This window comes from Folsomia candida, unplaced genomic scaffold (genome assembly GCF_002217175.1).
Source record: "Folsomia candida strain VU population unplaced genomic scaffold, ASM221717v1 Fcan01_Sc012, whole genome shotgun sequence".
NCBI lineage: Eukaryota > Metazoa > Arthropoda > Collembola > Entomobryomorpha > Isotomidae > Folsomia > Folsomia candida.
The window spans coordinates 3,230,749-3,257,007 of record NW_019091204.1 but is presented as its reverse complement, the minus strand read 5'-3'; the positions used below and the strand labels follow the sequence as shown (position 1 = coordinate 3,257,007).

The following is a 26,259-nucleotide window of genomic DNA, read 5'->3' as shown; positions in this document are numbered from 1 at the left end:
CTCTCTCCCACCAAGACTGGCCCAGCAACCTGATGAGTCGGCAAGTTCCCCACAGATGGTCGTTATTTGGTTATCAACATAAATATTCTTCGTTCCACATGAGAATGCGGAGTCTGTCTGATTTAGTCCTTGATACGCAGACGGCTTGACTCCAAGGGTTAAGCCAAGGTTTATATGTTCGTCAACCGTACGGACCAAGTCCTCCGCACCGCAAGAGGCTTTGAAGGATTCTAATATTAAATCCTTCTTTGTCGCTTTCATTTCTTTTCCACAATTTGTGAAGTCATTATGCGGGGAACATTTTTTGACAGCATCTAATTTCTGCAGCATTTTGTTCCTGGTGACTTGGCGACAATTATATGTCAGGGACTTGTTTGTTTTTTTATGCACATCGTCAACGCATTCTAGTTTCGCTATTTCTAAGTCTATAAGTTTTTCCTCCTTGGCGTTGTTAATTTTTTCCAATTTTTGTTCTGCAATTTCGGCGTCTAGAGGTATCTGCTTTTTTCTTGTAAGTGCGTAGGTGTCTCTGTCTCTCCAGGTGCCATCCCCACCACAGCAAACTTTGAATTGCTCCTTCAGAGTGTAATATTTTTCCGTTGAATTCGTTTCAAATATGCAATGAGCACTCCAGTGAGAAGAATCGTAACATTTTGTCTCGTTTGTGACTTGTTTCCCACAAGATTTTGATTTCTCATCTCCTTCGATACAGCGCCAGGCAATATGATCACTTGGTATACCTACATACCAATAAAAGATGTACAGCTTCTAGATAAACCAATATGCTGTTCAACTCAAATTAAAAAATTCGTAGATTTTTAAATACCCTTTACAAGTCCTTCCTCACAAATAATTAACCCAATAATCCAGATAATTTGTAGCTTATCCATTAAATACTCCGAGTTATCGAACGAAGCTGTATTTTCGCCTAGAAACTTAACAACTCAAAAACCTCTGAAATTCTAAAACCAAAATGTCGCTGAAAAGTTATTTTATATCTCTTTCTAAAATATAACTTGTCCAGGAATAAATGGTACCGAGTACTGTGTACCTACCCTGCGCAGTTTGTGTATTTTTCTATTTTCCATTTTGATTTTTTGAAACGTAATTACATGGGCCTTCAGGGGATATAAAGCATTTTTGGTTAAACTAATGAAATTTAGTAGCAATCGCCGTGAAAATGAAAACCTCTCGAATCGAGATTTTCACGACTGCAAAATCGTCACTTTTTGTCCTTCAAACAGGTCGTGGCAGTACTTCAAAACGGCAATATGTTACAAAACAACAAACACTGTTTATATTTCTATGTATGAGGATAACAAAAAGTGAAATTCAAAAAACTTTTCAGATCAACTCTCGTCACAGCCACCCCCAAATCTTGAAAGACATTAAAAAATTCTTCAGCAATAACTCTTCCACGTCAAATCGTGGCACTGCTCGGCTACTGCAAATTTCTAAAAAGTTTGTTCCGCAACATCAAAGTACATAAACTGGGGATTCCAGAAAACAATAAGCGAAGTCTCACAAAAAACGTTCAAGACCAAAACAGCAGAGTTGGAAAAAGTTGCAAAAAAACGTGTCGATAAATGTCGTGAAAAATTTTCACCAATTCTGGCGATACCCACGTCGATCTGGATCCCTCAAAGACTTCGAAAAGCACATTTTTCCACGCAGGGAACCCAGTGAGTATAGATTACCAACAGAAGTTGTACATAAAATCTAAATTCCCTATACAATTCCAAGCGAGGCTTACATTGAGACAAATGGCCTTAAAATAGAAAACCCTCCAAATATCCCTATTTGGTAGAAATCGAAAATGTTTGGGCCTTGTGGAATAGAAGGTACTCTAACCTTCGCCCCAAGGCCAAAAATCTGGAAAAATTCAAACGTTAATGGCGAAAAATCAGCAAAGACATTTCGAATTTCGAGTGAAAATCTCAAATTTGAGGGTTAGTGCGGAAAGTCGAATCGGGGGCCAAAAATCAAGTAAGAAAATCCTTCGAAGCAAAAATTGACATGTCTGGTTCCTTCCAACAATTTACGAAAAGCATTATAAATATCTGCTAACAAGGTCGTAATATGCAGGTCATTATGCGCGGAACCATTTATTCCTGGACACACCTTGTTAAATATTTCACATTAAGAGCAAACAGGAAGCATAAAAAATTAAGTAAGCATTGTTCTACACCATGCCTAGATTTGCATAGGGAAACAAAATCCCAACTGAAAACCATTGTTTAAAAATAGGAAACATTAATTGATTTAACAAGTGAAGCTTAGGATGCTGGCAGTACTTTTTCGTTAGTAAAAAAAACCCAGCGAAAGAGTTCGAAAACAAAAGTTGACACTTTAAGTTCAAGCTGGACATCCTACCGGCAGCTAATTTCGTGCAGGGTGACCACCTTTTGAATGCATTCGAATGCAATGGAAAGAATGAAAATTAAATCTAAAGCGGTTTCCAAGCGGATGAAGAAGCGTTGCAAAAATCAAAGGGAAATATGCAATTTCTCCATGAGTTTGACAGAGGCGACTGTTTCATTTGTACATGGAAAAATTGTTTTCAAAGTACATATGTAATTAATTACCAGATTAATTAATTTTGCAGTCATGTTATAATTTCTAACCATGATCATTAGAGGGTAGATATGTATGTAATTATTTTGAACTTTTTTCTTTTAGTGCATGCGTTCCGTAATTTTTGTTAATTTCGAAAAGTATGAAAATATTTGATATGCACGTACATATACTGAGGGTCAGGCGAGATTATAGAACCTGTCGCTATTTGCCCGTATACGCTAAACAATGTCGCTAATTCCAAATATTCTAAACTTTTCTGGAAGGTTGGTTCAAGCTGCGCCATGACCCAAAAGTTCAATTTCGAAATTTTGAAAGCGGGTCCAAAATTACACCCTAAAGAGCTCCATGCTGCTAAAACAGTTTGCTAAGCAATAATGACGTACAAAAAAATACTAAACCAACTCCAGCATGAAACAATTAGCATTTCTAATAGCCCAATGTCTAAAATAAAGGATTCAGTTGAAAAAAGGAACAAGGCAAAAAATTTGATGGTGCCACACTCGTCGAACGCATTCCCCCCGAACTGTAAGAAACCCAACGCTCGTGAGAAAAATTGATGTGGACAAGGCAAGAATTTTTTATCAGTACAAAATCAACTAGCCACGAAGTGTCAGGTCCCTGGGCGTACACTGAACTGAATTAATCATCAAGATATGCACAACTTCAGCGAGACTCAGAAGATATGTGGTGTACACGAAACTTTTTTTCTGACAGCGCTCGGATTACCGGCCAGTACGCAGCCATTCTTTTTTTAAATATTAGCAATTTAAATTATTATGCATAAAGATAAACTATTTACGTTCGGTTATGCGCCTTCAGTGCTTTAATTCTTATGTTAAACTTCAGATCGACACTTTTTTCAAATCGACATAAAATATTTTTTACGCATTTTGCAAACTTTTAGATGAACAGTGGTTCAAAGAAAATCTGCTGTCGGCTTTAAAAGCCCGGCTTTTTGGAAATGATAACTTCATTCCTCATGAGAAAAGGATGAAATCATTCAAAATATCCAGCAACGAATATTTCGCCCAAAAATTAATAGTTTTCGACACGTTCTATAATCTTGCCTGACCCTCAGTAATGTGTGTATACATTTCCAGGTTTTCAGACGTAAATACATATAAATATGTCCGCTGATTTGAAAAACTTAAATCATTTACTGTAAATCATTTACATTTATATTTCCTCAAAAACGCTTAACTATGGATCTTAAAAATCTAGGGCATTATATAAATTCAAATTTTAAATTTCTATTTTTGAATTTCAAAAATATGTAGAAATTCAGCTAAAAGTCTTATTTTCGTGCTTTTTGTAAATGTTTTGACGTTTTTCTTAAATATTAAGTACATACAAATATATTTATGCGATTATTCTTGAATACGTAACTGCGCTCTGGTAATAAATTAGTACCAGGTTTGTTACCAAATTCCTCTTTCTCAATTGTTACATATTTTTTGTTTTGATTATGGACGCAGATGTTCCCTTGAATATTACTCGGATCATTCGCATTGCCAACTTTTAGCGGACGAATTGCGCTTATCTGGAAGATCTTATCTGATCGAACTGGTCGCCATGAGATCCAGGATTTTTTAGGGAAACACGATATGGGGGGACCGGGGCCGGACCGTCTTCCAGTGGACGAGCCGACCAGGAAAAAGTTGTTCAGATGCAGGCACAAGTTGATGAGGTAAGAAGACGGAAATTAACCTGCGATAAGTGGTCACGCAGATCGTATTAAAAGTCTCCTGGATCAACAATAGGGGTATTCATTATGAGTTCGTACAGTTAGAAATATTAATAAAAACAGAGGTGGCAACTTCGCAAAAAAATTGGCTGTGACATTCATTCCCTGCTCATCTCCAAGGCTAGTATTTTGTTTGCAAGTTTGTTTTGTCGAAATTTTGTTGTAATGTGAATATGTGACTCGTAATGAAAACCATTAATGTGTTGTTAATAATGGGAAAATGCAATAATATATTTGTTAACCGGAAGTTGGAAATGGAATTATAAATATTTATGTAAATACTGGTGTAAAGACCTTGGTTAAATTATGGAAAGGTCGTGGACATAATGCGGAATAATGTTGATCTGATGCTGGATAGGGATCAGAAGCTGTCGGAGCTGGATTCGCGTGCAAGTATGTACGAGGGGCCGTAAATAGATTATGCAACTGTAAAAAACTCCCGATATTAAAATAAAATAAGTAATTTCCCTGCTATTTACAGACGCCCTTAAGCAAGGAGCTAATGGATTTGGGAGAACAGCCGACTCTTTAAAGAGGAAGTTCTGGTGGCAGAATTTGAAGGTAGGATATCAGATACATACATAATTTACTTTGTGGGGTCGTGTATAAAGTGCGTGAATAATTTGCGTGTGGGCTACCGGCCGTCATATTTGTAATTAGTAATGATTCCACCCTAGAAATGGTGGCATTTGAAGCATTTTTAAGTTGTTAATTTTAGATGATGATCCTACTCGTGATTGTAATAATTGTGGTTCTGATCGTGATTGGATGTGAGACATTTATTAATTGTTTTTCTACTAGTTTGTTGACAATTATATTTTCAAATTACGTATTTCTCCACTTCTTTAAATAGTCGCAATTTGGGGAGGGCATTTGAAATGATGGGGCAGCAGTGATAATCAGCCTTCATATTTACCAGTTTCAAGAATTGAAGATGAAGAAAATCCAGCCCTTAGATTTTGAGAGGTCCAAAGTGCAAAACAATTTATTAAAGTATTTATTTACTTACTTCCAACCTTACACTCTTAAAAATACATAATGTTATCCTCTTGAAAAACAAACGCAGTCTCAATTTTATGCTAACCAAATAAGCCAAAAACAAAAACTTCAGAGAAACGTTAACCTGATAACGAGAAAATTTTAATAAAGATTATAACTAATTTGCATTGTTTGTTAAAAAATTATTGAGACGTGTGTATAGTAGTGTCTTATTATTCACTTTTTAATCTGGATTCGAATCGTCCGAATCCGAACCCCATAACATTCGGGTGGGGAAAATGTGATCCGATTCTGATTGCATTAGGCTGGAAGCAACTGTATCCGAATCAGATAGTTTTCTGCTAGATGAAACCGAATTCGAACCCGAATCTGGTAGAATCCCGTCGCTAAACTCAAAATCAGGTTGTGGAATTCTCACTGGCAAATTATATTCTTCAATAAATTCACCAAACTCGATCGAATCCTGCTCACTCATCTACATACGTAAATAAATAAATAATAAAGGATGCATCTATTTATTAATTAATTGTATATAAAAAAGAATACCTGAAATCCCACCAAAGTGACGCTACTAATTGATCTACACGCCAGGAGACCAGCACGTATCCCATCCAAGAGTTTAAACGATCCGCGTACGCCGTTGTAAACAAATTTGAAAGTCGTATTGGACAGGCCTATAAATTACAGATACATAATACACCGTTAAAAAGTGGCAAGATCACATATCGACTCCTTACTGGTATTGATTTGGTAGTAACTTTCTACCGGATGGGTGTTGGTTTGTTACTGAGGGGCAGTGAGGGGTAGGGTTTTCAGTGCAACAACATTACCATTTGTACAAGATCGGTTAATACCGTTCCGGAGAAGTACTGAGGATCACAGATCGTATTTGCACAGGTTTTAAAATTGACCTCAAACCTTCACTCGGCGTCAATGAATTTGTTTCGATCATTCAATACGTTCCTCAGACCTTTGGCTAGCCAGCCTATATCGCCGTTTGCACGAATTCATTAGTTTTCCTATATTTTGGAGATCAATCTTCTTCTACTCAACCTGAAGGTTTTTCCGAAACACCAAAAAAAAACTGGAGCTCGTCTGAGAAGAAGCTATGGTTTTAATAGTCTAAACCCATTAAAAACCTAAAGGAGTGGCATCAGGACTTGTCACAGGTATCTGAGAGTTAGGAACAATTGAAATCCCTAGCTTTTGTTTTTACTCGGCATACTGGATCGTTTTCCCAGAGATTTTCGTTGTAAAGTTTGTTTTCGCGTGAACTTTGGCCTTTTTCTGACCTGTTTTTGAACTTTGATTTTGATGACGCTACTCACATGCAGCTGACATATTTTAACAACTTTTCCAATTTGAGTTTGGGTGAAAAGATTTTCTCACCTTGTCAGGGCGTCGATTTTTCGAAAAACCGTACGCGAAAACCTTCTTGGGGGCTGCATCTTTATTGGGGATGCCAGTCCCTCTAATTTAGATATTGGTCTAATTAAAGCGGAACTAAGTTCACGATATGTTGAAGAACGAGTTACATTGCATCTAGTGTTTCTAACGGGTTAACCCGAACCATTACTATTAACATGGGACCCGAAACCCGAACCCGAAACCCGAATGTTAATAGTAATGGTTCGGGTTAACCCGTGAGAAACACTAATTGCATCCGGATATGTTCTACTTCTCCACAATTTTCCCATGTGACAATTTTCCTTCGGAAAAATGCGGAAGGAGATGGTCGACTTCGGATGTCGATTTCTTTGGCATTTGTTGACCGATTTTTGTCAACCAAACGTCAAATTCACCCCAAAGAACTACGTTTTGAGAGTAAAATTGCGAAAGTACAAAAAACCTTATCCGCCCATGAGTTTGGTCAGTTTTTCTCACTGTGCAAATAGGATCTGTGACCCTGTAATACATATAAGTATGTACTCCGGTCAGTAATCATTCCTTTCCATTTTTCAGGTAATGCACATGTTAGACGTGTTTCTCACGGATCTTGATAAACCACATAGTTTATCATGTGACGAAAAAATCAAATAACTAAATATACACAACCAACAGTCACCCACTTGACATTTGAGCATTTCTGTAGAATTGAGGGAGTTAAGGTTTTAAATAGGCACAAACTTGCACTTTCACCATGCGAAACTATTTGCACTTCACCTTTCGTAGATTATCATGATGAAAATGTTCGTCTTTGCCAACTTGACGCGTTCTTAACTGTCAAAAAATAATCCCAATTATTTTTTGCACTTGATTTTTTTGTGCTGGCTTTAAGAAAATCCGCGAGAAACATGTCTGACATACGCGTTGTAAGCGGGTAAAGACAATTTCCATCAGCTCTCGCCAGTAAAAGCAACTTATTTTATTTTCCGGTGTTTTAATTTAAGAATCTGTTCAGTGGGTCTGAACTATTCGATTTGGTCAGTTTTTAAAATTTCCGCGTTATAGATTTTTGAACTAAAACACCGGAAAAAAATTATTTTGTTTTTTACCGGCGATAGTTGATGGAAACCGTCTAATTTCTTAATGGAGTAAAAAATTGGGTGAAACAGTAAACTTGCAACCTTTCCATGTCCTCAGTCCTTCTAAAATGGCAGCCCCGACAGAGTCCAACTCTTTATATGAGTAACGCTCCCTTAACCATTTAAGCTCAATTTCCACATCTGCTCTGCATGCCAGCCCCCATCCACCCAAGGATCGCAAGGTTTCCGTCAAAAGCAAAAAATCTGCATCGTGCGCAACGAAGCCAGAGTCGTAGTAGAAGTAATCTTTGTCCACTACTATGGCCAGGTTCAACTTTAATTCTTCCACGGCAGGGAACAGGTTAATTAACTTGGCCTCGTCTTGTTCGTAATGGTTGTCAACTTCGGGATAATATGAGCACTGCAAGTTGAGCGACGTTATTCCGGCGTGGCAAAAATGGTACTTTCGAATCATTACGGAAATGTTTGCGCCAGAAAATAGCGAGAAATGGGTCAGTTTTGGAAGGTTGGTGATGTTGAGCGATTCCTCAATTTCATACGATTGGGGATGTACTTTCAGGTAGGTGAGGTTGGGGAGGTCAAAATTGGGGAACTTAAAACAAATAAAAATACCAATTAGAAACTTAAACAAGTAGTGGATTTCTTGCACCCCATGGAAATTGCGCTATTGACCAAGTTGCAAATCAATATGTTAAGCTTTTCTTGGGTTCATGGCGCGGACAAACCGATATATCAATCGTATAAAAGGGTTTCACCCCTAATAAATACTAATAAACACAATTCAGGGCTTTTTACCATAATCTCTTCATCATAATGAGCCCCATGAAAATCCAGGCACAACTTTTTCAAAGAATCACGACAACTTTCTAACATCTTGGTGATCCCGGAGATATCGAAGGGACGAGAAACTTCACATTGTTGATAGTCGAACTTTAGCTCGCCAAGTTTGCGACAGGGTGTCAAATCCGGGAAAAAATTCGCCTTCAACTCTAATTTTTCCAAGTTGGGGGCACAGTTGAGCAACCCTTGGGAAATGGGGGATAAGAAGGCATGTGTAAAGTAGTTTTTATAGCCGGCTGATATCCTCACAGAGAGAACCTTAAGGTTTCGTAGAAGGATGATTTGATGTTGCAGGGATTTTAAATCTCACTCTACCCCTATTACATAAATGTCTCACAAATGGCATCAAGTTCAAGAGATTTGAGAAAAATGCAAATTTTTGAAGTAAATTTTTGGCACTACAAAAATCGATTTGAAAACATAAATTACTAATTTGGCACGATGAAGTTCCTCAAAAATGAATTCGCTAGTCGTTTTTTGCATGTAATAATAATTTCCTTCAAAAGTTGTATCTATCTCAAAACTCGTGAAATTGATACCATTTTAGAAATTTGCATTGAACAGGGGTAGATTGAGATTAAAAATCTATGACGGTGTTATCCACCTTAAGACTCGGAAGGGACAGAAATTGAGGCACGTCCAGTTGTGCAACGTCCTCCAGGGTATGATAGGGATCAATATTTGGAACCATGATGGAAATCTGGGTCAAGTTTGGGAACTGATGAGTCCTCCACAATTCATGCCAGCCGGGTTGGTACGTCCTGTCCACATAGAGCGTGAGGGTTTCCAACTTATCGAAAATTTGTGGGAGGAGTATGACAAACTTGGGAGGCAGATGGCAGCATAATTCGACTTGATTAAGGGGACATTGACAGATCACAGGGCAGTCACACTTCATAATCATTGTCACGTTTTTGGCCAAGTTGTGGTTGAATGAGGTCAACTCGTTAAGATTGGTGTAGCTGCGGTAATTGAGGAAGTACTTTGGCGATGAGAAGAAAGTTAGGCGGCCCTGCCGCCCGAGAAATGTGGTGCCCACGTCACCCCAAACGGTGCACACGAGCCGCGCGGACTTTAGCGTTTTGACATCCAAAGAGCAGAATACTTTGGCCAAAATCTGAAATACGGTTATCTTGCCAATTTATACTTGTAACAAATATATGAATAAAAATATTCATTGAAACCTACTATTCGCGACAAGTATGTATTCACCGGAAATTGCAAATTGTTAAATCTGTTAAATCTCTCACTTGAGCGAAATTTGTAAACGGGCAGAAAAAATCACCTTCCCCCGCACGTTACTATTGTACATACGCTCAATTTTCACGTTAAAAATCAGGCCTCCGTGTTTCCTATTTTAAGTTAACTAACTAGCGCCTCCCTCTCATTTTGAATTCCGAATGGCACGAGTCACATTTAATCTAAAAACGTCACCTTAAATTGAGGAGAAACTGCTCGCGTAAAAAATTCCTTTCAAGTTTTTCTCGACGAGCTGACCGTGAGTACCACTCGGGCGGATTAAGCAAAAAGTAATTTTTTACGTGAAAATTAGTTCCATCGTGAGTACTACGCATACAATGTAAAACCATGTTAATAAATTGGAAAGACATTAATTAAGTTTCTAACCAATGGATTCATCAAAGCTCTCATCGCCACTTGAGTATGCTCCACATCGGGAAGGTTAAGAGTAGTCAATTTTCTGACAACCTCGTCAATCTCGGATGGCATCGTGACGCCCTGAATTACAGGATTATAATTTATAAATTCTTTGTGATGAAAGTCACACGAAATTAATTAAGTTATGTATTCTTGATTCCTTCATATCATTAGTATTTTTGTGTAAGTTACGACGGTTACGAGATTTTCACGCGTGGTAAGATTTTGCCGGAAAATATTCGCGTTTATAAGGTACAATTTTTTCGAAACTTAACCCTCTCTTGGTTCTACGTAAACTGTATATTTTACGATACGAAGGATACGCAGAGAATTGTGAACACATACATACACTAAATCTTTACTTACCGTAATATGTAAATTCAAACTCCTGTCTGATTAGTGATTAATTTTCTTACTGAAAATTACGAACTGCAACTGCAAATTTGGATTGACCAAACTTTGTCTTTATAAATAGCATGAGTAATCCAGAATGTAACATTTTTCGATTGGAGTAAATCTCAATGATTAAATTGTACAGGCAAAGCCATAGGGTTACTAACAAATTAGAATTGTGAATTAATAATCCTCATTTTAGAAGTAACAGAAGAACAGAACCTTTACGATTTTTAACTCACCATTTAACACGTGGTTTTCAGGATTTTTTTTACTTTATAATTATGTACATACATTTTAAGAAAATTCTTTACACTTTTTTTTAACTTTTACGTGCAATGAAGCTGATAGGAGACGCCTGCGAATGTGCACCGGTTATGAGAATTGACACTCGTAATAATAAACCGGCATGAATATGTGCATAGTTTGGGGCTGTGCAGAAAGTATGTGATCGATTTGCATGGGGGTAGGAGTCAAGGCATCCTATCCTTGTCATGTTAATTATGACATGGGACGTTCAGGTCAGACCTGGGGGGTAAGGGTGAAAATTTCCAGAAAATCAATCCTTTGATAAAGTTGGAAAGATTCACACTTTTACACTCTTAAAAATAATGTTACCCTTTTAAAGAGAAGACGATTCCACATTACAAAACTGTAAGTAAATTCAACCATATATCCAACTCCAGAGTAGACCATGTATACTCTTTGTCAAGTACATACATATATTATATTCCTTATCTTTGTGGCGTCAGTATTTAGACAAAAAACTGATATGCAGTTGGCCATTTAATTAGATAAATTGTAATAAATTCGTGCTTTGTTAAAATATCAACAATTAAAGCTTACATACTTTGAATGTCGTATATGTGGATAAAATAATTTAGAATTGAGAGTTCATATAATTTTCAAAGGCGTAACATTATTTTTAAGAGTGTGACAAGCGTACGTGTGTATTTATTTAGCGTATGTATGTATTAGAGTACCTACTTATAAATAAAAAAAATTAAATCCCATCTTAACAAATACGTATTACGTATACATAATCATGTATTTCCATATATGGAGTTGGTCGGGTTGAAGATTTAATTCGTATCCTGCTCTTGTAGATTCTCTCCAACCAAAGTTTCTTAGACTGTGGCAAAATGTTAAATATCTTTTGCTGACTGGATCAACTCCTCGCTAAACCATGCCTGTATTGAAACAAAGGTGCAAAGGGTTTGTGTAGTAGTGTGTCTGCTACTTGAATCTCTTATGTGGGAGGATTTTTTGGTAAGAGACACCACGCAATTTAAACATTACATTACTTCTTATCCATCCACCACCAAAAACTTAACGCTTTATTGGAATGAAATCCATGTTTGATAGCAGACATATGTATTTATGTACCCTGTTAAAACTGAGGTTAAGTCATGTATGTATATACTTCGTGATGGTATTGATTTGGTGATAACTTCTCCCCCGGGTTGGTAATATGTGGACTGATTCCGAGTAATGAGTTTTCATCACCACAACGGTGAAAATTGTTCATTATATGGTGATCCCCGTTATCACAGAGGCGATGAAGTCATTTTTACACTCGGTGATGATTCAATACCATTTTGCTAAGATTGTACTTAGATTCGTCCGCTGTTCAAAGCTTGGTGTAGAACTTTAATACCGAGTTATTATTTAACTGCATATCCCATTCATTATTATATGTCTACTTCACCAAGAGAAGGAAGATGGAGAATAATAATTCCGGCTTCGTTAGTCGCCTCGTTGAACGAGATATTAGACCGGATATGAATATTCCAGCTGGATTTAATAAATTGTTGGGCTTTCTAAATTAAAATTGGTGATAGGACGGATATGTATGTATGTGCTTAAATTCCTCAAAATATTTATGTAATATGTGCTTAAAAACTCGAAAATATGCACATAAAAAATATTTTTCAATTGCAATTTTCTACTGTATTTATATTTAATTTTCCAGACCTTTCAAATTTTTAACACGCCTATCATCTAATTGTTAAATACTTCATTTTAATCTTCGCTTAATGACCCATAATGCGACATGAGTAATATTTAGAGATTTTCAAGGGTAATTTTTTGGCTTAAAATATGTGGCAAATTGGATTTGCTAGTCATTTACATGAATTGAACACCATTATCATGAAAATTTAATTTCGACAAAACTTTAACTTCTGAATAAAGAAAAATATTTTTACATAAGAAACCTGAAAATATGTATTAAAATATGTGTATTTATATAAAGGCTCGAATATGTATGTAGGAAAATGTGTGTATGTACGAAAAACCTAAGATATGTAAAATATGCAAAACTATGTTTGAATTTTTGAGATCACGCTTCGATATCAGTATACGAAGTTTTAGTCGGATTTGATGTAATATGAAAAAGTTAGAAATACATACATATTCGCCCTCTGGTGATCATAATAGAGTAACAATAATGAAAACCGGAATCACTTCACACAAAGCAAAATTTGATTTGGATAAGATTCTCAGCGTTTGTAGAGCTGATTTTTACGAGTTCAACGGCACCAATAATTTGGAATTACTCCGCCCCCTCGCTGAGTGGGAGGAACCCAAAGTTGGAAAAATTCGCTCCGTCTGCGATTTTTAGCGCAAAGGCGGGTCAATATTTTTGAAAACGGTTTTCACCAAAAGTTTCCTAATTTTGTTCCCTACAACCGTTTTTGACCGTTTTCTGAAATTCTTTAACGAACTTTTATGATTTGGACCTTAAAGGTAAAATAGGTCAAATCTCACATTACCCCATAAATGGGGTATCATTGGAAAGATCTCGACGGGAGGATTCGGAATATATATACTTTGTCTGGTGTATGACCACTTCCTGATGTTCCAGACACAGAAGAATATTTTTAAGTTCTAGCCTATCTATTGCTGTGTTAGCTCCCAATCTACCGCTGTGTTAAGTTCTGGATGCACGAAATCATGACATTCGTTTTGCGAATTTCAAAAAACGGTCAAAAACGGTTGTAGGGAACAAAATTAGGAAACTTTTGGTGAAAACCGTTTTCAAAAATATTTACCCGCCTTTGCGCTAAAAATCGCAGACGTAACGAATTTTTCCTACTTTGGGCTCCTCCCACTCAGCGAGGGGGCGGAGTAATTACAAATTATTGGTGCCGTTGAACTCGTAAAAATCAGCTCTACAAACGCTGAGAATCTTATCCAAATCAAATTTTGCTTTGTGTGAAGTGATTCCGGTTTTCATTATTGTTACTCAATAAGTGAATATACATATATGTTTTTGCAAATTGATATCAATTTATACATACATTATCAATTAGATATCAAAAATGTACTAGGAGTGTAGATTCTGAGTTAAATCAATTTTATTAAAAAGATTATAACATTTGAATCAAGTATTTAAATAAATTTGAAATGCATTAGTCTGCAACATGTTTCTTTAGAAATGTGTCAAAGTTAACCCGCTAATTACATAATACATGGTTTTCCATAAGTTTGTACAATGTCTGTTTTTAATTTTTTTGGGTGGTAACGAAAATTTATTACAAGCTACGCATCTTTCTCCTCAATAAATTTTTGTTACCAATAAAAAATACTACAAAATTAAAAACATGCATTGTATTGACAAACTTAAGGAAAACCCTGCACTGTAAATAATTTTAAGGCGAATCGTCACCCGCGTTACGAATTTTTGGTACTATTGTGCTCTATTATTCGGTAACGAGTTTAAGACGTTTTATCACCAGGGGGAGATAAGCCAAAAACTCGTATCAAACACACGTGACGTCGCAATTAAAAAAAATCAACATTTTAATCTGACAATAAGACTTTTTTTACATGACAGTATTGAAGTCTTTAAATGACGACGTCACGTGTGCGTGAGTTTTTGACTTATCCCCCCTGGTGATAAAACGTCTCCCAAATCATTTCCAAAAAATAGAGCACAATAGTCCCTCCGTCGGGTGACGATTTGTCTCCAAATTATTCAGAGTGTATATATCTATACAATTAATATAATTTTCAAGTTTTAGCACGTACATATTTACAATGTAAATTATTTATTTCTAACTTTGCACACTAACCCCCAAGTCGGACAGGGTAATATTCGCACAAACCCCACTGTTAATCTTCCCTTCAAAAATCCGTTCCAACCCGGAAGCAAACTCTTCTTCATAAGATTTCAATACTTTTAACCTATCCAAAGGGAAATTACTACTGGAAAACACCTCACTTCCAAAATATCCTCCCTCTTTTGCAAAAAAATCGGCAAAATTCCTACTCAGATGCGGATATGAGACCATGTTGTTCATTAGGTACATTTTTGACCTGTCAGCCACACTATTGATTTTCCTCATACATTCAGAAATATCTTCGCGACGGGTCTTGGTATTTTCAAAATCCACCCCGATCCTGATAATGCCATGAAAATCTTTCATTAGTTTACTCTCCAGGAGACAATGCTCCACGGAATGAAGAACGGCATTAAAGATGAAAAAATTCAAAAGTTTCGCGATGAGCGTTTCCCCCTCGAAAAAATTATCATTTAGATCGAAACAATCTTTTAGCTCAGTCCTAACCCAGCTTTCCGAGGGCAGTTTGTCCCTCAAGGCAGTCAGGAATTCTGCCATGTAGGACATTTCAGTCTCATCCCGCCCCACAAGGGAGACCACTTTCATGACAAATTCCTTAATCGGCGGGGCGAAACTATTCACAAATTTTCGAAATGGGAGAACATCCTCGTGTTCCGTGTAAGTAATGATGTTCTCCTTCCTTGAATTATTGTAGCCGTCATAGATCGGGTGTTTCGTCTCAGGTTGCCCCCAACCATCGCAAATTAGCCGGGCCACATTGTAAATCCCGCCGTTTGCGGTGTCAACTGGCCAGGGATAGTACGGCGAACCTTCCGCGAAGAGGACGCTCTCCTTAAAATCGAACGCGTTAGAATCCACGCCACAATGGACGTAGGAATGGACCTCAAATATCCTTCTAATTACGGAATTAGGGCGGGATCTTTTGTTTCCCGCCATGGATTCAAACGTGAGTGAAATGGGGCCCGCCAGTGCAGCATGTAGCACCGTGTGAAGGCCCATCCCAGAAATATAGTTGGCATTAAGGGCCCCGTGTAACTTGCAGTGTTCCCACGCAACGCCATCTGTGGGAGCGACGAGGCGAAGGTTCCCCAAAACTGCGGGAAAGGGCGGCATATTTAAATCTTTAGAGTTTGATCTTGTCTCAAATAAATTTTCAATTGCGATCGCCACCAATTGTTGGGAAGGAGGGGAGAGTTTTAAAAGTACGACGCACGGAGAGAGAACCGCGTTATCCGATTTCCTCAGCGGGATGGCTTGCACTCCTGTTAGATCCACGATAAAATAATCCTCTGCATTTCCCTCCACCCCGAATAAATCCCGGTACGGGGCCAACTCTACTCTACCCGGGGCCAGGTGTGTCACCAATTTTGAGAAGTGCGTTTCCGTCCAAATTGCGAGAAAATGCGGGTCACTGATCTGCCTCGGGTCGTGCATTGCCCCCTCCTCGTAGGCCACCTTACCCCGCCCGGCCGCCATGTATTTCGTCTTAACGGCGGAATTGTACTCGTTCAAGGTACGAGGTGGCAGTTGGTTTAGCGGGATGAGGATGTGCCCGGGATGTAGGACGGGTTCAAAGTTGTGTAGCGTTTTAAATTCCCGGGTAAGGGCGCCCGCGTAATTTTGCTGGGTGAGATGTTCGACCTCTTTGAGTCTCAGGGTTTCGTAAAAATTTGCATATTTTTCCATCGCTCGGGTGGTGGGCATTCCTCGGAGCGAGAGCCAGCTCAATTTTGGACCACGAAAATTTCCCAGGGAAATTGGACAGTTTCCGGAAGTGGCTTGTTTATACAGGGAGTATAAATGAAGTCGGTCGGATGACGAGATAAGGCCGGGTAGGAGCAAGGGTACGAATACTTGGGCGGTGTTGGTAAACCGGCTAACCAATTCGGGGGATGATTTCTGGGGTTCGGCTAGGGTTGAGGAATGATGAGATTTCTTCCGATTTTGAAAAATGGGAAGTTTTTGGTTTGGAAGGAGTGAAAATATCCGTCGCAATAATGTAAATATTATTGTGTAGAAGGTGACAAGTAGTGGGTATAACATTCTAATAAATACGAAAGAAAATAAATTAGTATTTATCGATCCAAATACTTTAGCAGAAAATGTGCAGTCTAAATGTATAAATAATGATAAGTAATTATAAATTTACAGGGTGGTTTAAATGTGTCAGGTTACAATGGAAAATTTTTCAATGGGAAAAATTCGCAAATCTCCATTAGTTACCGAAATTTTGTCTCTGAAATTGAATATTTTAAGAATTTTGTCATCAGCGTTGCATAATTTTTGATAAAAATTAATAAAAATGTCAGTCCCAAATCTGTAACTAATGGAAATTTACGAATTTTTCCCATTGAAAAATTTTCCATTGTAACCTAACATTTAAACCACCCTGTACGTATAATCAAACTATTTTGGGACAAAAATCGATTTATTTATTAACCATGTTTATAATTTAATTGATGCTCACCTTAAATGCTTTTTGTCCAAGATTTTATTGTTATAGATTTGCAAGTTAGGGACAAATTTTCTTTAAAATGTCTTGATAATGTATAGCAGTTTGCGTTCAAAATATTGACGATTAAGCTTTTTTCCTCCTTTTTACTCTAGTATTTCTTTGTAATTCGAAAGAAACTTTATTATTTTTAATATTGACGATGAATTTTTGTTACTACTGCAAACTCCAAGTCAGTATTTGTGAAGAAAAGTTCAACTGGTTTTATATTCAGACAAGACCTGCACCCATACTGGGGCAAAAATCTAGTGCACCATTTACATACATGTTTTGACAAAGGTTCATAATACTTTCCTGCATTTGACCAGATTATGTAGATATGCAAATAAATTACCAAGAAATAGGAATCCTCCCTTAGTTCTTACAAAGTAAGAGAGACTGACGTATTTAATTGTCTACCTTCAGTTGTAAATATGTACATACTTACATATATTGCATACATAAACCGGTCTGTGTTCTGCTTGGGAAAAAAGACAATTTAGCAAATTTATGTGATTTACTTAGTAAATGCATCTTCAACCGATAACTGTATGAATCTTATAAATAATCAGTCTGGTCAGAAACAAGGATGTGACGCAAATTCGTCTGCGATATTTGTCACGTAGCTAGTAATAAGTAATATATTCATCACAAGTTAAACTGTCTAAATCATTATGACAAGGTGGGCTACTTCTAACGTTACGACGGTTTATTTATCAATACATCGGTGATAGAGTCATATATAAATACCGCCTGGTATTATTTTACTACTGGATTTCTAAGAGTGTATGTATCTGCATGTTGTAAGCTCTATCATCATTACTTCATAATCTGCTGAAGGGAGATCAACCTCTCTTCATGTTCATATTCAACTTAGGATTAGTCGTGCACACATATTTACATAATTCTAACGAATGTATACCTATATGTGGTCGCGGAAAACACTGGGGACATTAACATTGCAGGATATTGTATAGGAGGGATGGGGGGGATTGAATAATCGTTAGAACATTGCCCTCTGTCCCAGCGTAATGTCCGAGTCCATTGGTTATTAGGACTGGCCCGAAAGATAACGGAAACGGATTGCTTGTCACTTAAATATGTACATAATCACCCTGTGATGCATGCATACATACATACCGCGTGTCACGTAATATTTTAACTCATTATACATATTCCGATTATGTAAGGGATCTCCTGCCCCCGAATGGTGAAAATGTATCCTAATATGTACATATGTACATGTTTAATTCAACGCTTTAAATATGTACATAAATAATTCTTGGTCAAACGTTTTGCTGGAATTTTATGATACATACAGAAGACGACAAATGTACATGTTATGTAGGTATGTACGTACATTTGCATATGTGTATACATGCATATGAAACTACGTATCTATTGTCCGTTTCTGTATATGTAAACTTGCATATTTAAATATGTACATTGCATTTACACATATATGTAGTAAGATGTGACTCACGCTCAATTTTATCAACCTGGACAGTCAGACAAAGAAGAGCACTGTTAAATAAATATATATACATTACTGGATAAATTTAAAATTATATCAATAAATTTCACACCCGTTTAAATACGGAAAGGACTAATTAATAAATATCTCTATAAAGACATTGCTCCAATCAATCCAGAGTTAAAAATCTTAATAAAACTTGTGGAAAAATTAACTAAAGTTTAGCCAAAAGGAGGATAACAATTTTTCCAACGGTTGGATACATAAATTTTACCCAATTTTTGTCTCATCCTCTTTTTTACTCAGGCTTTGGTAAATTTCCTAAAACTTTTATTTACCGTGTGTACACAACCAGTATTTACGCCTCATTTCCTCCAGGTGACCTAGACACATACATAAATTCCATCCAAAATGCGGGGGGATTTGATGCGACAAAAAAACAATAAGCTTACCAAACTTGCCGACACGCAGCGACCCAGTAGCGCCTACCTGACCGCGGGTGGACTAGTTATCCACGACATTCTTGAAAGTATCCGAAAATCGGATGAGATCAGTTTGGACCGCGCCCGTAAAGCGGGCAGCATGGGGAAGGGGACCGCTCTTGGGGACGAATTCAGTCCAGACTTTGACGTGGTCTGCTTCGTTAATGGACACGAGCCCCCATTCTCCAAGGAACTCATTCAGGCTTTTCTCCGAACCGTGAAAAATGCGGGTCGGACGACAGCATGGACAATCTTGCGGACTGATTTCACCCAACATTCGGTCGAGGTCATAGTCGAAGTTGGCCCTTTTAAATTTAAATTGGACGTCCTACCGGCGGCAAATTTCGTGCAGGGCGACCACCTTTTGACTGCCCAAGAAAGAGAGGCCACTCAGTCGAAAGAGGGTTCAAAGCGGATGAAGACGCGTTGCAAAAACCAGAGGGAAAGAAGCAATTTTTCCACGAGTTTGGCCGAGGCGACAGTTTCGTTTGTTAAGGGTACGTACATAGAAAATTATTTATTTGTATATAATTAATTACTAGATTCGTAAATTACGTAGTAATACATTAATTTCGTGCGTGATTTTCAGTGGGTAGAAATAGATATCGTAGAGATACATATGTATGTATGTATTTATGTAAGAAATATTGAAGAAAAATACTAAAATATTTAAAAGCAATTTTATCGTCCAAGTTTATGTGTGTACGTATTTGAAAAATACATATAAATTTACAAACGTACATGTATACCCATCCATACGTATTTTTTTAAATACATAAATAAATTTGAACGATGAAAAATCCAAAAATCCAACCTCAAAAATTAAAATTTTACGAATATTGATATTTTCGTGTGGTTTGTTTTTAAATATTTTAGGGTTTTTTCTTCAACATTACATAAATACATACATATTTCTGCGATTATTGGTAAATATTTACATATCCGCCCTGTGGTACATAATAATTTCTATCATTTTTTATTCCCAAATTCCTCGAGTGCTGAGTTTGTTTTCACAATTTTTTACATTATTATTATTATTATTAAGTTTTATTATACTGTTTTATATGAACAAACGATACAGCAATGATGAGTAAAACTATAGAAGGTAACTCTAGTTCACACATTTAACCATTACAATAAGCAGGATGCCATGTTTCGACAGTTTACATTTTCTCTAAGCCATTACTACGAAAGATATAAAATTAACTAACTATTTCATTACACTCAATTAGATTTAAAATGGTTTCAAGTTTAAGCCCAAATATTGTTCCTTTATCCTTATATTCTATATTAATTCTTTTAATCAATGACGGAATTGTACTGTTGGCGTAAAATTCTTTCTTGTATACATTTTGTAAAAGTACGTTACGTCTGTTCCGTAGACATTACTAGACATTCCGTAGACATCCCTTCCGTAGACATTTTACATATTTTATTGTTTTTTTTTAAATTCTGGACACAGGGGTTCCCTTAAATATTTCCCGGGTCATTCGCATCGCCAAGTATTGGGATAAGCATGTCGACCTGGGACTTGAACGGGACGACGTGCGCTTATCTGGGAGATCTTATCTTATCGAGTTGGTCGCCATGGGGTCCAACAGGAAGAAAACGAATCGCGGTCTACAAGGACGGTTCAGCCGTTTCCTCCGCCAAATGCAGACACTCTCCTCGGCGAGGATCATTTTTACGGAAAATTATCCGGTGTCAAAAATTCCTGAAAATATTTTTGCCCAATCCCCCCTGATTTTGGATCCGATCAACCCCTACAATAATTTAGGGTATCAACTGGCAAAACCGGAAATGGTAAATGTCCTGCAACGTTGGCGAACAGCGGCTGAAAGAACCTTGGACTTTATTCAAGCAAGAAATGTGGATGTGGAATCCTGGTTTCAAAATTTATAAATTTTCCCAGAAGTTATTCATATTTTATAGAAAATGAAATTCACTTATACATAGATACAAGTTCTGACAAGGTACAGATAAGTTTATCTGCAAACATAATTATGCACAATTTTGGCATAGCAATAAGTTAAGTAGGTATGTATGTATTTTGGGAGGAGGGCTCCTCTTGTTGGAGGAGCCCAATGCTCAGATCATCCATCAGATCCATTGCATATCCTCTTACTTACACCGTATGACAGTGGCTATCTAGTTGCTCAGGTGTAATCCCCATATCTATTGATGAGATATGGGGATCGAGAAACCATTTAAGGATAGTAAGACAGGAAGAGACGCCGGCTTGCCGTAAGCACCACCACTCACCCCTGCACTTACGGGGCCAGTCCCACTCCGCCTATCCTCTACCCACCACTGCCTATTCAATCTTAATGTATGCCCCTTTGGACGCGAATACTGCCACGGAAAGGCAGCATGCTCAGTCCACTCTACTGAGTGTCCAGCTACAATGTGTGTAACTGGCACCCAGGGAGGGCTGCCCCAGCTGCCGAGATATGAGGGATCGAACCATAGACCTTCCGAGTGCCGAAAGCCACCGGTTCTCACCCCCAAGCCAAACAGCCAGGGCCAAGTAGGTATGTAAATAAATATGCTTTTGAAAAATGTACCGCATATTTATTTATCCAACTTGTTTATTATTTACACTCTTAAAAATATTCTTCACTTTAGGAAGATAAATGTATTTTATATTACAAATTAATAAATTAATAAATTAACAAATTAATAAATTGCACTGAATCCAGAGTAAACTTGACTTCTTAGCAGGTTTTCGTTACTCTGGAATTTCCTTAGTACAGTTTATTTAATATTTAGAATTAGAATGTATATATTTATATATGTAATTGCTTTTTAGGATTATTTATTAGCGTGTGCATTTACATACACATCCAACTTATTTGTTATCCACCCATTCATTTAGTGAATGTCACAAGTATTTGCTTTCACAAAGGAAGATAACAGATCCAATAAAGTATACATAAACCGTGATAACCGTAGTGACGAGCATTAGTTATATGGATCTGATACGCATACTTATCCTGCCGTTGCTTATCCAACTTGATATTTATTACTCATTGGAACCTTGTCCAGTGCTGTTTGTTAGTGAGCAAGCTAGCTATTATACTTTGCATACTTGGGTAAATACGTCACCCACGTGACGTCCGTAAACTTTATCGTACATACGCCCAGCATTATCCTACTGCGACGTTGCTAATAATTCCGTGAAATTTTTGGATTTTGGATTTCCAAACGAAATGTAAGTTGGTTAAACAATATTTAACAAGTAAATCAGTTTTCCTGGTTTGTTAATTGTTAATTGAGGATGAAAATCATTTAGTTAAAGAGTTAATATTGGATTCTGTGTAAAAATTTTGTTGAAAATTGAAATTTTCAGGGCATCCCACGTTACCCGGGATGCTACCGGGGCCGGACCGTCTTCCAGTGGACGAGCCGACCAGGAAAGAGTCGTCCAGATGCAGGCACAAGTCAATGAGGTAACAAAGCGGAAATAATCTTGCGACAAATGATCGCGCATAAGAGTGTAAAATAGTGTTTTTACCAATTAACAATGGGGGTATTCATTACGAATTACTCATCAACTCGTCATTAAAAACGTTGCAAAAAGTAAATTTGTCATGTTTGTAAACAATTTTGACTGGGGAACTTATTTTCATTTACGAGGCTAGCATTTAGTTCCCAATTATTTTAAAATTATGTCGCGATGCGAATAGACGTCAGAACTCTAAATGAATACCCCCAATTAGTGTTCAGTGAAGACAAAATTTATTCAATGGTCACATTTTTTACCGGAAGTTGTAATTTGTAAATGGATTTTCAAATAAGATAATTATTATGTACCATGTTTAAATTTCAGGTCGTTGGCGTGATGCGCAACAATGTCGCTCTGATGTTGGAAAGGGATCAGAAACTGTCGGAATTGGATTTACGTGCAGGCATGAGACATAATTTGTTGGATTTAATAAATCCAATAAATTATGGGATTTAAAAAAATTTCCCACACATTTACATGTTTAAGTGAAGGTAAACTAATAATTACGAAACATGTAGACGCTCTTGAACAAGGAGCTCATCAATTTGAGAGACAAGCCGTCTCTTTAAAGAGGAAATTCTGGTGGCAAAATTTGAAGGTAGGATAATTAAATACATAAACTAGTCCATAGGACCAGTGCATCAAGAGTGTGCTCAATTTTCGGTGGTGTACATATCATATCCATATATTACGTCATCATTTTAATGGGTGGGTGGGTTAGGTCTTCGTATCTTTCCCATGTCAAAATACCCTCTCCATTAATGTATACGTTTCGTGGGAGGTAAAATCGAGAAATTTTGATAACGAAATATATGGACGTTCCCCTTCCCTCAAAAATGACACCAAATCAATAATGTAATTGGCATGGTGCCAAAATGTCCGCTAAAATTGATTACATGCATAATCAATTTCAGTAGGCATTCTGACTCCATGCTGACATATTTATGAACACGTGCCCCTTCATCGCTATGTAAATTTCGTATTTTTTTAGATGATGATCCTTCTCGTGGTTGTGATCATCGTGGTCCTTATCGTGATTGGATGTAAGAGATTTATAAATTGTTTCTTTTACTAATTAATAAACTTGTTGACAAAGAGTGTGCATCAACTTTTTGAAATTGATTATTGAATTTTCTTCTTATTTAGTCGCAATTTGGGGCGGGTCGAAAGGATCGGGCAGCAGTAATAATAATCCGGCTCCATCAAATCGAACAGTTTCAGGATTGGACGGGGACGATGACCCGCCGAAGTGATGCTTTCAATAGTGACTGGTCAAAAAAACTGCAAAAAACTGCATATACATATACATAAATACGTAATTGTTGATTAAATTTCATTTAATTATTTTTTCGGAGTTGATCTTGTACTTGATTTGCATTGCCCGAAAAATGATTAAAATTTAATTTGTTTGCATACATATTTACCTAGATAATTGGCAATGGTGTTAGTTTTCTATATTAATTAAATATTCATCGATATAAAAAGTATGTAACAAATGATTTGTTACCCACATTATAAACAGTTTATAATAAACTCGAAAACAACACGCTTACTGTGATTCATAGAAGGACCGTGCATAAAGCATGTTGGGAAAGTTAAGACATTCCGGTATGGGTTTAGTATTTGTAACATTTGACATATCATAATATGTCACATTTGTGCGTACGTATGTATGTATGTACATAACTGCAAATTCATCACATCCTCTATGTACTACCCTAATCTAGGAGTTGAGCGAATGCCCAATTCTGCGAAGGAGAGATAAGATTACAATTGTGGATAAATTTACATACGTACAGTCGAATTATTTGAGCTAGTCAATTCTATAGTATAAATCCCACCATAACAATTTTCGGCGATACGGGCTTTCCATGTTAAACAAACCGTTGCAAACGAAATGCAACAATGGGGTGAACCGACGCGGTCACGCGGTCGTGGTACGTCAAAACTGCATATGTCGATTTTTGAAATACCCGGCCAAAATTACGCCTGTAACGGTCGAAAAAAAATTCCACGTCATTGACCGTGGCGCTGTGACCTTATGACCTTCAAAGGTCATCGGCGAACTCATTTTAACTTGAAAATTTAGAAACACGTTAGCGAAAGCCGCATGTAGAAATGAAATAAGTTCGAATTCGTTACAAAGTTATCGTGGATACAGGCAGACGGATTGACAAGACATTTCCATTAAAAGAACCCTTGATAAACTCTATGCTTCTGACAATACAAATATGCAATTGAGGTGACACGCACAAATAATCCCACTGTACATATGTAAATATCTATGTACATTAATTCCACATTCCCATTTTACATGATCTACCCATTTATACGTACGTATGTATGTATGCATGAATACTATGCGTATTGTACACATTTACATACCTATGTAGATATATACGTGGGCGTATTCACGTTAAGTTTTATTTTGTATGCGTGGATTTTATGCATGTATCAGTGTATCAAAATTGCTATTATTTTGATCTTTATGTGAAAAACTATACAAAAATCAGAGATTTTTTTAAAGGTTTGCTGATATAAAGATTTCAATTAAATATTCTGGTTCCTGCAGCCTTATAGCAAATATTTGACATACCTAATTATTTTATTTTATTTTATTTTATTTAGGCTTTATTATATACTGCCGTAAATTGTATATCTATGTATCAACGATTAATGCAGTACTAGTAAAAGATATTGTTACCTCAAATAAAATGCTAAATAAAAATCTTCCATGTACACAATTTTAAAAATTAACGCTGAAGACAGTTTTAAAATAGACACTAAAGTAAGCAAGTACAAGAATATTTAGGATGCAATAAAAATGTAATATATATGAGTCACTCCAAGTCAAAACCTTCGATTGGAGGAGAGTCATGAGAGCGGAGATGTTGCCTCTCCACTCCGAGCGACACTACTGACGGCAGCTGTGGGCGTAGTACGGGCTGTCGATTTGTATGTCGACACGGTCAGGGCTAATTTTTTTAAGTTATAGTTTTTGAAGTCAGCTTTCAAAATAATCTTTATGGATGTGACACTAGAATTTCGTCACTAAAAGTTTTGTTTACGCCCCTTGTTTTTCTATCATTTTGGGAATATTCCCACCCATAAGCTAACATGTGTCAGTAAAATCGCAATAACTTCTTGTCCCCACTCATGTTTGGCGTAAATTTTTTTTGTTAGTAACTATTTAGTCACTAGATCATAATTTCAAAAAATTGAGAAAAACATGGGTGGGGGCAAGAAGTTACAGCGCTTCAAAATTGTCATTCAAAATTTTGAAAATTGCAAATTTTCAAGTTTTAAAAATTTTATCGAGTAGATTACGGCAAATAAAATAAAGTTTAAGTTGGAGTAAACTGTGTCAAAAATCTGGTGCACTTGACATTTAAAATGCAACGCGGTTTTAAAATTTCGAAAAATAATAATTACTTGGCCAATATTTGAAATTAAATTTTAATTTTTTTGACGATAAGTTCCTTTTCATACTGGCGATTATTGATAAATTCGAGGACAAAATCTAAGAC

General features: G+C 36.8%; 5 protein-coding genes across 5 annotated transcripts; 3 read left to right on the top strand and 2 right to left on the bottom strand.

Moving 5' to 3' along the window:
• Positions 1-2,802: 2,802 nt before the first annotated feature.
• LOC118437121 (synaptobrevin-1-like) lies at positions 2,803-5,203 on the top strand. Its single transcript, XM_035855918.1, has 6 exons — positions 2,803-2,840; positions 4,171-4,264; positions 4,636-4,714; positions 4,803-4,882; positions 5,040-5,091; positions 5,175-5,203. Exons 1-6 carry the CDS (start codon positions 2,803-2,805, stop codon positions 5,201-5,203), a joined length of 372 nt encoding a protein of 123 aa, XP_035711811.1.
• A 329-nt stretch (positions 5,204-5,532) lies between these two features.
• Positions 5,533-10,373, bottom strand: LOC118437141. Its single transcript, XM_035855960.1, has 5 exons — positions 10,273-10,373; positions 8,602-9,763; positions 7,888-8,398; positions 5,867-5,994; positions 5,533-5,795 (listed from the first exon to the last, which is right to left on the bottom strand). Exons 2-5 carry the CDS (start codon positions 8,677-8,679, stop codon positions 5,544-5,546), a joined length of 969 nt encoding a protein of 322 aa, XP_035711853.1. The 5' UTR covers positions 8,680-9,763; positions 10,273-10,373; the 3' UTR covers positions 5,533-5,543.
• A 3,663-nt stretch (positions 10,374-14,036) lies between these two features.
• LOC118437140 lies at positions 14,037-17,489 on the bottom strand. Its single transcript, XM_035855959.1, has 2 exons — positions 17,248-17,489; positions 14,037-16,824 (listed from the first exon to the last, which is right to left on the bottom strand). The coding sequence occupies exon 2, from the start codon at positions 16,821-16,823 to the stop codon at positions 14,754-14,756; it is 2,070 nt and encodes a 689-aa protein (XP_035711852.1). The 5' UTR covers position 16,824; positions 17,248-17,489; the 3' UTR covers positions 14,037-14,753.
• A 1,300-nt stretch (positions 17,490-18,789) lies between these two features.
• LOC110855220 (2'-5'-oligoadenylate synthase-like protein 2) lies at positions 18,790-22,170 on the top strand. The gene is made up of 3 exons (XM_022103637.2): positions 18,790-19,057; positions 19,124-19,724; positions 20,690-22,170. Exons 2-3 carry the CDS (start codon positions 19,157-19,159, stop codon positions 21,127-21,129), a joined length of 1,008 nt encoding a protein of 335 aa, XP_021959329.1. The 5' UTR covers positions 18,790-19,057; positions 19,124-19,156; the 3' UTR covers positions 21,130-22,170.
• Positions 22,171-22,253: 83 nt separating this feature from the next.
• On the top strand, positions 22,254-24,145 carry LOC110855185 (synaptobrevin-1). Its single transcript, XM_022103602.2, has 6 exons — positions 22,254-22,438; positions 22,577-22,676; positions 23,057-23,135; positions 23,251-23,330; positions 23,724-23,775; positions 23,879-24,145. Coding segments are annotated over exons 1-6 (420 nt in total). The 5' UTR covers positions 22,254-22,436; the 3' UTR covers positions 23,986-24,145.
• The last annotated feature ends 2,114 nt before the right edge of the window (positions 24,146-26,259 follow it).